We start from the raw sequence: 12258 nt of genomic DNA on the forward strand, positions 1-12258 counted from the left end.
TGTGAAATCAACTGTTCACATAGAGCTACCAAAACCAGATTTCGTAAACATATTTCACAGTAGTCAGTACCGTTTCTGGTTGGTCCAAAATCGATTCTGAAAATTCATTTCTAGCTGCCAGTTTTCCACTTCCACACTCGATTTTCGCTCCCAGGTATAAATGTACTTGGATTTGGTAGGTTAAGTCTTGTTGCTAAAATATTTGACTAATACGGGCGGGGCGAAGGAGAACCTGAAATATTGGACTGAGCGTGAAACGGTATATCTCTAATACTGAAATGAAGAGAAATTGCGATTGCGCTGACTAAGTCGGAATCTGGAACAGCTATTTTCCTGACGTCATATGTAACTGAGCTAGCAAATTCACTTCAGACCTTAACATGTGAACACGACAGCGAAAAACGGTTTCCGAAATTTGGTTTTCGTCTTTCAGATGATGTGTCGCATGTGATTCTGTGATTCATGTCCATGGAAACCTGACTGAACCTCTTTGGATTTACCCATGTATTTCATCTTACGCAGTTTGTATTGTGATCACTGATCTTCATCGCGGGAATCATGAAGAGAGCGCAGATCAGGGGGCTGGAAAGTGAAGTGTTAGATTGCAACGGTGTTTCTAGAAAGAGAGCTGATTTATTAACAGGACCTTGTTTTGAACCTAGCGTTTTCTTTAGGTGCCATTCTTGGAGAAAATCTGGTTTGGCAGATGTACGGACACAGGTTAGTGAAAATGTAACGTTATAAGGTAAGAAATTTAATGATCACAATTTTTGGAGAAAATGTAAAGTGTTAAGGTAAGAAATTGAGTGATTACTATTGTGCAGCACAATAGCAACGGGCACAAAGAACTCCATGTCATGCACATGCAGATGTCCTGTGGGTGTCAGTTGTGGATGTTCTCACAAAAGTGAATCCATTTACTCTGGCAGGGAGAACATACATTCTTAATGAAAGTGATGTAAACCAAACCCAGTCAGCTTTGTTAAAATGAAATATGTGAAGTTCCAAGACAATTTATTGGGAAACTGCTTTCAACTCAAAACTTAATTTTTGTGTCAGGTTAGTGTTACTGTATATTTTATAGAAAGTTGTTTCAAAATTGTTGTTAGTACCTATTGTGTTACATTTAGCTATGTACAGATACCTGTTACTAAAAAACAAGCATTATGTATTTAATTTGTTTAATAGTACATTTCAAACAACATGAACCAGAACTATTATGTAAATACTTGTACTTGTTGTTGTTGTGATCTTCAGTCCTGAGAATGGTTTGATGCAGCTCTCCATGCTACTCTATCCTGTGCAAGCTTCTTCATCTCCAAGTACCTACTGCAACCTACATCCTTCTGAATCTGCTTAGTGTATTCATCTCTTGGTCTCCCTCTACGATTTTTACCCTCCACGCTGCCCTCCAATACTAAATTGGTGATCCCTTCATGCCTCAGAACATGTCCTACCAACCGATACCCTTCTTCTGGTCAAGCTGTGCCACAAACTTCTCTTCTCCCCAATCCTATTCAATAGTTCCTCATTAGTTATGTGATCTACCTATCTAATCTTCAGCATTCTTCTGTAGCACCACATTTCGAAAGGTTCTATTCTCTTCTTGTCCAAACTATTTATCGTCCATGTTTCACTTTCATACATGGCTACACTCCATACAAATACTTTCAGAAATGACTTCCTGACACACAAATCTATACTCGATGTTAACAAATTTCTCTTTTTCAGAAACGCTTTCCTTGCCAGTGCCAGTCTACATTTTATATCCTCTCTACTTCAACCATCATCAGTTATTTTGCTCCCCAAATAGCAAAACTCCTTTACTACTTTAAGTGTCTCATTTCCTAATCTAATTCCCTCAGCATCACCCGACTTAATTAGACTACATTCCATTATCCTCCTTTTGCTTTTGTTGATGTTCATCTTATATCCTCCTTTCAAGACACTGTCCATTCCGTTCAACTGCTCTTCCAAGTCCTTTGCTGTCTCTGACAGAATTACAATGTCATTGGCGAACCTCAAAGTTTTTATTTCTTCTCCATGGATTTTAATACCTTCTCCGAACTTTCGTTTTGTTTCTTCTATTGCTTGCTCAATATACAGATTGAATAACATAGGGGATAGGCTACAAACTTGTCTTACTCCCTTCCCAACCACTGCTTCCCTTTCATGTCCCTCGACTCTTATAACTACCATCTGGTTTCTGTACAAATTGTAAATAGCCTTTCGCTCCCTGTATTTTACCCCTGCCACCTTTAGAATTTGAAAGAGAGTATTCCAGTCAACATTGTCAAAAGCTTTCTCCAAGTCTACAAATGCTAGAAACGTAGGTTTGCCTTTCCTTAATCTTTCTTCTAAGATAAATCGTAGAGTCAGTATTGCCTCACGTGTTCCATTATTTCTACGGAATCCAAACTGATCTTCCCCGAGTTCGGCTTCTACCAGTTTTTCCATTCGTCTGTAACAAATTCGTGTTAGTATTTTGCAGCTGTGACTTATTAAACTGATTGTTCGGTAATTTTCACATCTGTCAACACCTGCTTTCTTTGGGATTGGAATTATTATATTCTTCTTGAAGTCTGAGGGTATTTCGCCTGTTTCATACATCTTGCTCTCCAGATGGTAGAGTTTTGTCATGATTGGCTCTCCCAAGGCCGTCAGTAGTTCCAATGGAATGTTGTCTACTCCGGGGGCCTTGTTTTGACTCAGGTCTTTCAGTGCTCTGTCAAACTCTTCACGCAGTATTGTATCTCCCATTTCATTTTCATCTACATCCTCTTCCATTTCCATAATATTGTCCTCAAGTACATCGCCATTGTATAGACCCTCTATATACTCCTTCCACCTTTCTGCTTTCCCTTCTTTGCTTAGAACTGGGTTTCCATGTGAGCTCTTGATGTTCATACAAGTGGTTCTCTTATCTCCAAAGGTCTCTTTTAATTTGCCTGTAGGCAGTATCTATCTTACCCCTAGTGAGATAAGCCTCTACATCTTTACATTTGTCCTCTAGCCATCCCTGCTTAGCCATTTTGCACTTCCTGTCGATCTCATTTTTGAGACATTTGTATTCCTTTTTGCCTGCTTCATTTACTGCATTTTTATATTTTCACCTTTCATCAATTAAATTCAATATTTCTTCTGTTACCCAAGGATTTCTACTAGCCCTCGTCTTTTTACCTACTTGATCCTCTGCTGCCTTCACTACTTCATCCCTCAGAGCTACCCATTCTGCTTCTACTGTATTTCTTTCCCCCAGTCCTGTCAATTGTTTCCTTATGCTCTCCCTGAAACTCTGTACAACCTCTGGTTCTTTCAGTTTATTCAGGTCCCATCTCCTTAAGTTCCCACCTTTTTGTAATTTCTTCAGTTTTAATCTACAGTTCATAACCAATAGATTGTGTTCAGAGTCCTCATCTGCCCCTGGAAATGTCTTACAATTTAAAACCTGGTTCCTAAATCTCTGTCTTGTACTTATCTCTGTCTTGTACTTATTCATACTTTATTTCAGTTTGTAGAATGCTCAATTTCTTGTTTTTGTTATATCGGTTAATATACTGTCACAAAATATGCTGATTAGTTTTGGTTTAATAAGGTGCTGTTTTGATATTTCTAATACTTATTTTTACTTACCTTTCAGTATATTTTAAAGAAATTCCTGTTCGTTAAAGGTCAATTTGGTCAAACTGGGGCCGTTAGTGAAAAACAAGAGTCCAGAATAATTTTTTTTGACAATGAACCCATCATCATCCCAGATTTATATTTTGCCATGTGATTTACAATAGTATAAAGTAGTTATAGAAATATTTTGAAAATTTTCAATTATGTACTTTTTAAAAAAAATTAAAATTAAATCAAAATATTAATTAGTATTTTGAAAAAGGTTATTAATTAGAAGCTATGGTTTGTTGTATATCCCTGGAAAGAGCATGCAAAATGCTGCAAAATGACACCTTTCCCAGTTCTCTAGCTCAATTAGGGCACCTCCTAGGACAATTTAAAAAAAGTCCGTTCACACATTTTTGGCTGGTTTTTGAAAAGTTTAGACAGCCATATTTCAGGAATAGTTTGAGATAAAAAATTGAGCCGGCCGAAGTGGCCGTGCGGTTAAAGGCGCTACAGTCTGGAACCGCAAGACCGCTACGGTCGCAGGTTCGAATCCTGCCTCGGGCATGGATGTTTGTGATGTCCTTAGCTTAGTTAGGTTTAACTACTTCTAAGTTCTATGGGACTAATGACCTCAGCAGTTGAGTCCCATAGTGCTCAGAGCCATTTGAACCATAAAAAATTGAAATCTGGTATTTTTCTTAGTCTCAGTGCCCACTATAAATACCAACTTTCAGCAAAATCTAAGAGGGTGAGGTAAAATATGTGTGTTGATTTGACATGGAATGACTAAGGAGGAGCTGCTACATTTGTCAGAAACTGTTTTGATTTGAAGAATATTGATATTAATAAATTTTGCTCAGAGCAGCATTTAGAAGCTTGTGCAACAGTGGTAGTATTTCATAATAAGTCCTTTATAATAGTAGGTATATTCAAATCCCCGTCAGAAAATTTTAACCTCTTCATAAAAAATATGGAAGCTCTGTTGTCCCATCCCATGGTAAAAGGAAATAGTGGTTGCTGGTGATTTTAATGTGGATTTATTGAAAAGCTCTGTCAGTGAACAATTATTGCAGTCAGTAACACTATCATTCAATTTAGTTCCTATTGTGAACTTTGCAACTAGGATGTGTAAATGCTCTGAGACTGCTATTGATAATATCTTTGTAGACAAATCTAGGGAAAAAGTTATATCACAAAACCAATAGTAAATGGGCTATCTGATCATGACATGTAGCATCTTCTGTTAAATGTTAAACTTGCCAGGATGAAAATGTATTAAATCTTAGTACAGGAAAGTAATACATAAGACAAAAATTGAGAAATTCAGGAAATTGCTCAAAGACATGATCTGGATAGATGTTTACAATACTTCTGACCCAAATGGAAAATACAAAACATTCATTAAAGAATTTCTTTTGAAAATTGATTTCCCCTAAAGGTAACTCAAATTACACAGTGGTCAAAAAGTAATACAGTCTCCTTTAGTCCCACATGATATCTTTATTCCTTGAGTAAACCATGGATTACACAGGTAATAAAGATATCATGTGGGACAAAAAGAAGACTGTATCTACTACCTAGGAACAGCTCTGATGATGGAATTGTAATGCATTACAAAGAATACTGCAAAATATTGAAGCAAGTAATCCAGAGATTGGAGCGGCTTTCTTATGAGAAAAGAATAATTACATTGGGCAACAAAATAAAAACTGATGGGATATAGTGAAGACAGAGACATGTAGGGCCAAAAAGGAAGAGGAACAGATAGCTCTAAAAATAAATGAGACTTTGGTAACAAATGCATGTAGTGTTACAACCCTCTTAAACAAGTACTTCGTTTCTGGTACTGAAAGCCTGGAGTTATCAGGTTCCATGAACAGTGCAATGGAATATCAGAGACTAGTCTTTAAAAATGTCAGTGAAATGGAAATGACACTCATGTCTCCCAAAGAAGTAGCATCCATCATAAAATCCTTAAAATCTAATCATTCCAGTGGGTATGATAACATATCAATGGAGTTAATCAGAGTGCTCATGCGAGTTTAGTTCTATCTTAATTTATTTGTGTAATCACTCTTATCAGTGGAACATTTCCAGACTGGCTAAAATATGCTGAAGTCAAGTCTCTTTGCAAGAAGGGGGATAAAGAGGCACCATCAAACTATCGACCAATTTCATTTTTGCCGGTTTTCTCAAACGTATTTGAAAAGGTTGTGTTCAAGTGTCTCCTTAAGCGTCTGACCGAAAATAATATATTGTCCAAGTCACAGTTTGGATTTCTTAGGGGTGCTGATATAGAGAAAGCTATTTACACTTACATTGAGAATGTTCTTAATTCATTAGATAATAAATTAGAGGCTACTGGAACTTTCTGTGAGCTGTCAAAAGCCTTTGACTATGTGAACCACAGCATTCTCTTAAGTAAATTAGAATATTATGGTGTCGTCGGCAGTGCTGCAGAATGGTTTGAGTCTTATCAATCTTACAGGATACAAAGGGTGTTGCAGCATAATGGCTGTGCAGTAAGCAGTCAGTCTTCATCTGATTGGGAATTAATTACATGTGGTGTTCTTCACGGTTCCATCTTGGGTCTGTTGCTTTTTCTTATTTACATCAGTGACCTCTCATCTGTCTGTACTCTCATGGTCTATTTGCTAGCATTGTTGCGTCTGGTTTCACGGGGTCCCGGGTTCGATTCCCGGATGGGTTGGAGATTTTCTCTGCCAGGGGACTGGGTGTTCGTGTTGTCCTCATCATTATCATTCGTAACTGTATCTAGATTGGATTGTGTAAAAATTGCCCTGTGTCAAAATTGGGACTTTGTACAGGTGCTGAAGACCAGGCAGTTGAGTGCCCCACAAACCAAACATCACCACCACCTCTCGTCTGTTACGTTGCCAGATGCTAAGTTTGTTTTGTTTGCATATGATACAACAGTTGCAATAAGTAGCAGGTCAAGTAGAGATTTAGAATTAGCTGCTAATCAAATTTTCACTGATGTTAATGGTTTAAAGCTAACTCACTGCCATTAAACTTTGAGAAGACCCACTATATGCAGTTCAGAACCTGTAAGAGATTTCCTTCGAGCATGTGTATAACATATGAAGGCATGCAGATGGAAGAGGTTGACAGTGTTAAATTTCTGGGATTATGACTCTATAATAAATTCAGTTGGGCGGGGCAAACTACAGAATTGCTTAATCACATAAATAAGTCTGTATTTGCAGTGATGTCGGATGTAGGAGACATAAATGTAAAAAAACCTTGCATACCTTGGTTACTTCCATTCTGTTGTCATATGGGATCATATTCTGGGGCAACTCGTCGAACAGAGCAAAAGTTTTTAGGGTGCAAAAGCATGTGATAAGAATCATTTGTGGTGTAAATTCAAGAACATCATGTAGAAACCTGTTCAAAGAACTTTGTATTCCAACCACTGCTTCTCAGTATATTTATTCCTTAATGAAATTTGTTGCAAGTAATATATCTCTATTTCCAACCAATAGTTCAATACATAGTATAAATACTACAAATAAGAACAATTTACATAAAGACCTAAAATCACTTGCCTTGGTCCAGAAAGGCGTCCAATATTCAGGAGCACACATTTTCAGTAAATTGGCAGCAACCATTAAAAACTTGGTTTCAGATAAAGCTTGGTTTAAACAGTGTGTGAAATAGTTTTTGGTAGCCAATTTCTTCTACTCTATAGATCAGTATCTTAACAGAGACTGTTAAGCCAGCATAAGTAAAAATGCCTGTTATACTTAAGTTCTGATAATACTTGGTCACACTAGTCAGGATTAGGTGTTTTGTTTATGATAAATTTATTAACAGTGCATAACAGTGTTTCATTTTGACAGCGTGTTAATTCTGCAGATATTATCTGTTTTAGTTTACTGCATTGTAATCACCTATTTTGTCAATCTTCTGACAAATGATCTGGTTAGTAAGTATTATATTCAAATGTTTTATGTTTTTATGTATTTTCTGACGTGTTCCACAACCACGAGAATCATCTCACTTTTTTGGGTCTATGGAACGAAAACTGAATCTAAGCTGATCTAATCAAACATATGTGGTTACAGAATGAGATTTTCACTCTGCAGCGGAGTGTGCGCTGATATGAAACTTCCTGGCAGATTAAAACTGTGTGCCGGACCGAGACTCGAGCTGGTTACCTCTGCCTTTCGCGGGCAAGTGCTCTGCTGCCAGAATTGAAGCTGTGGGTACAGGTCATGAGTCCTCCTTGGGTAGCCCATTTCGTAGAGCACTTGCCCGCAAAAGGCAAAGGTCCCAAGTTCGAGTCTCAGTCCAGCACACAGTTTTAATCTGCCAGGAAGTTTTGTATGTGGTTACACTTCATACAAATACTTTCAGAAAAGACTTCCCATCACTGAAACGTATATTCGATGTTAACATGTTTCTCTTCTTCAGAAACGCTTTTCTTGCCATAACATGTGCTTTTGATATGCTGTACTTCACCTGCAGTCAGTTACTTTGCTACCCAAATAGCAAAATTCATCTACTACTTTTAGTGTCTTGTTTCCTAATGTAATTCTCTCAGCATGCCCTGATCTGGTGTGACTACATTCTATTATCCTTATTTTGCTTTTGTTGATCTTCACCTTGTATCCTCCTCTCAAGACACTGTCCATTCCATTCATCTGCTCCTTCAAGTCCTTTACTGTCTCTGACATAATTGCCATGTCATCAGCAAACCTCAGTTTTTATTTCTTTTCCCTGAACTTCAGTTCCTATTCCAAATTTTTCTTTGGTTTTCTTTACTGCTTGCTCAGTGTACAGACTGAACAACATCTCAGATAGGCTACAACCCTGTCTCACTCCCTTTCTAATCACTGCTTCCCTTTTTTCCCCAAACTCTGTCTGGTTTCTGTACATTTGCTTATAACCTTTTGCTCCCTGTATTTCATCGCTGCTACCTCCAGGATTTCAAAGAGTGTAGTCCAGTTGCCATTGTCAAAAGCTTTCTCCAAATCTACAAAAGCTATAAAAGTAGGCATGTCTTTTATTAATTTATCTTCTAAGATAAGTCATTGGGGCAGTATTGCCTCGCATGTTCCTACATTTCTCCAGAATCCAAAGTGATCTTCCATGATGCAAGTTTTTACCAGTTTTTCTGTTCTTTTGTAAAAAATTTTAGTATTTTGCAACTACACTGGTAGTTGGTAGTTGTCACACTTGTCAGCACCTGTTCTCTTTGGAATTTTGTGACGAAGAGAAGTTTGTTGACTCTGAATATGGATTTAAGGGTTAGGAAGTCATTTATGAATGTATTTGTATGGGGTGTAGCCATCTGTGTGTGGAACTGAAACATGGATGACAAACATTTCAGACAAGAGAATAGAGGCTTTTGAAATGTGATGCTACAGATTACTGCTAAAGATTAGGCGAGTAGATCACACAGCTAGTGGATTATGGGAGAAAATAAATTGGTGGCATAACTTGACTGAAACAAAGGATCAGAATCATCTTTGTGGTAATGAAATAAAGTTTGTGTTTTGGGGTAGAGAAGCATAAGGGGGGGGGGGGGGGGGGTTAAAATTGTAAAAGGGAGACCAAGAGATGAATATAGTAAACAAGTTCAGGTGTAGGTTGTTAGCATTAGTTATTCAGAGATAGAGTTTTGTACAGGACAGAGTTGCATGGAAAGTTGGATCAAACCAGTCTTCAGATCGAAGATGGCAGTGACAACCTACAACCCGAGATGTCTTCACACGCCACCAGGATTATGGGGTACCCTCTGGGGGTATCAGTACACCAGTATATATCCACATTAGTTCACCCAATGAAAGTCCTGTAGGTTAGTTTCATTCAGAAGAATGAATGGACAGCTCAGTTATCTGAAACTCAGGAGAGTGGTTTCAGCCGAAAAAAAGAGTATGTGGTTTAACCAACATGAAAACTGCAGAATTTTTTGATGTAAAAAGAGAGAATGAATAATTCAGCCAATGTACAAAACTATAGATAGTTTTTATTCATTTGTTTCCACACACTGGATTTAATAAAGAAAATGAATAAATAAACCAACCAATATGTAAAACTACAACCAAATAGGTTGATTGTTAGTCAGCAACCAACTAAATGGATTGTTTTCATTTGGTTATTTACATCGCTATCCTTGTTCTAGCCCATTCTGTTGGAATACTTCACTGAGGTACTAAACTTCTTTACTCTTCCAATCTTCTCATGGGCAGTTATTGTCCCTCACTGATGTTCATGTTGTCTTCGCAGGCACTGACTCCATGGGGCCTGAGGGGGCTTGAGCCCCTTCAGAAATTCATTTGGGGGGGGGGGGGGGAGGACACCCCCCCCCCCCCCCTCCGCTCCCCTATAATTTAAGAAAATTATTAGTTATATTATGCTTCGTAAAATCACCAAATTATGTTGGACTTTCTTATTTTCCTTATTTGACGATAGTTACCTTTCAGAATACATCTAGTAATGAGTTAAAACAAATAACAATTATGGTAGTAAGCAGGTTAACTGAAAAAGAGTCGTGTGAATCATGATAGTGTTACGGTGCTGTGGGCACACTTAGAATTTGTCCTGTTGCGTGAATCTTCAGGTAAAGTCTGGCGCTGGCGGGCCAGCGCTGTGGCCGCAGCAACATCAAAAGGACTGGAGCAGAAGCACCTGGAACCCTCTGCCTTGCGTCGCCTTGATGCTTCGAGACATTACAACGTCGCGGCTATATAAAGCCACCCTGCTGTTTGTCACTCAGTGTGGATAGTTTTGTTCAGTGCTTGCTGCAGACATGTTTAGTGTTCTGACTTTAGTGTCTAGTGGACTATTTTATATGACTATATTTTATTCGTTTACTTTAGTCTCTTAGTGTATTACGAATTAAGTTTGCAATGGATAAATTTGTCACCAAAAAGGCGTGCTTTGAAGTTGATGATACTGCAAGTCGACCTCCAACAATTATTGTGTTGTCAATTGCTTCGTCGTCTTCAGGTGAGAACCGTTCAGTCGAAACCTGGACAATCTGGTAAGGAAGATCATTTCAGAAGTCTTAGTTGATCAGATATAAATGGCTAGAATATGAAGCATCTACCAAAAAAGTTTTTTGCAAAACCTGTAAAGAGGCAGATGCTAAAAATCTATTACAATTTTCTTAAAAAAAAAACGCAGATGCATTTATTTCCATAGGGTTTTCTAACTGGAAAAAGACTTTGGAAAAATTCCAACTTCATGAAAACACGTTTACGCATAAATAAGGTGTTCTGAAACTAAATTCTATCACTAACCGAAGTGTGGCCTCCCAATTGAATAAACAGTTAAACAGTGATATGAAGAAAGGCCGTTTAGCTCTTGAGACAATTCTCTCTCTCGACAAGGACTAGCAATTGGAGGGAACGAAGATGTAAACTCAAATTTTGTTGGAACTCGGAAAGAACGACATACCTGAGTTTAATGATTGGTTAGGGCGTTAGAAGTATAAATGGATGTCCCACGATATTCAAAACGAGATCATTTATCTACAAGGAAAGTCTGTTGGGAAAGTTATTGGCTTCAATCAAGAAGACTGAACATTTGTCTATTGTGGTTGATGAAACATGCGATTCTTCGATTCACAAACAGTGTCATTTTGTATTCGTACTTTTGATGATTCCTTAATCATCAACAAAGTCTTTATTGGCTTATATGAGGCCCCCAACACTGAATCACAAACTATGTTTAGTATTTTAAGACGTTTTTGCTAGTCTTGATTTGTCAGTGGATAACTTAAGAGGACAGTGCTATGATGGTGCCTCGAATATGAGAGGTAAGTTCAAAGAACTAAAAAAGTTGGTTTTGTATATACAACCAAAAGCATGATATGTGCACTGCACTGCTCCCAGTTTAGACTTGGCAGTTGTAGACAGTCTCCGCCATCTTACATCTGCGAGGGATATTATGGCTTTAGCCAAGGACTTAATAAACACTGTAAGGAAATCCAACAAAAGGATGAGACTTTCCAGAAACATACCCTGTGAGAGTGCCAACGACCCCTTTGCCTGACTCGGTGGACTATGCGAGTTTCTGGTATCTTGAGAATATTGAAAAACTTTGAAGAACTTCTAGAGTTTCTTGAAACATTTTCTGCAGAGGACAAAACAGAGGCAGGTTACAAATGTGCAGGCTACCTTGAGTCAATGTTACAATTTAAGTCTTATTTCTTGTTACGTCTTTATTGCCATGCAATGAACCCAGTAGAGGATGTCAATGTAAAAATTCAATGCCCTCATCTAAGTGTTGCTGATATGGAAAAAATGGGAGAGCTTGATTTGTATATTGAGTGAAGGCATGATAATTTTGAACACTTTTGGGAATTGTATTTAAAAGAAAAACCTTCACAAGTTGATTATCGTTCGCTTCCTCGGAATCGGAGAATACCAAAGAAGTATGAAAACAACAAAGCCAGCTCACCGCACACTTTCATAACCCCAAAGGAATACTACAAAGCTATTTATGTTGAAGTTTTTGAAACAGTGCAATCTTGCATGACTGAGCGGTTTGCTTCAACTGGACTCACACAGGTCGTTGCAGTTGAATAAGAGTGCTTGCTTTTAGTAAACAGAGGTGAAACAAATTTGGAAAAATCAACTGAGTTTTTCAAAAATGACCTAGACATTGAGAGACTGC

At 37.9% G+C, this 12258-nt stretch overlaps 1 protein-coding gene across 1 annotated transcript in view; it reads left to right on the forward strand.

Annotated features, from left to right (window-relative positions):
- The first annotated feature begins 510 nt into the window (after positions 1–510).
- The window catches only part of LOC126481396 (leucine-rich repeat and WD repeat-containing protein 1-like), a 134879-nt gene continuing 123131 nt past the window's right edge, over positions 511–12258 (forward strand). The window contains exon 1 of the mRNA XM_050105126.1: positions 511–720. Coding sequence (XP_049961083.1) covers positions 559–720 — 162 coding nt within the window. The 5' untranslated portion in view covers positions 511–558. The remainder of the gene's footprint in view (positions 721–12258) is intronic.

Source organism: Schistocerca serialis, chromosome 5 (assembly GCF_023864345.2).
Source record: "Schistocerca serialis cubense isolate TAMUIC-IGC-003099 chromosome 5, iqSchSeri2.2, whole genome shotgun sequence".
Classification (NCBI taxonomy): Eukaryota; Metazoa; Arthropoda; class Insecta; order Orthoptera; family Acrididae; genus Schistocerca; species Schistocerca serialis.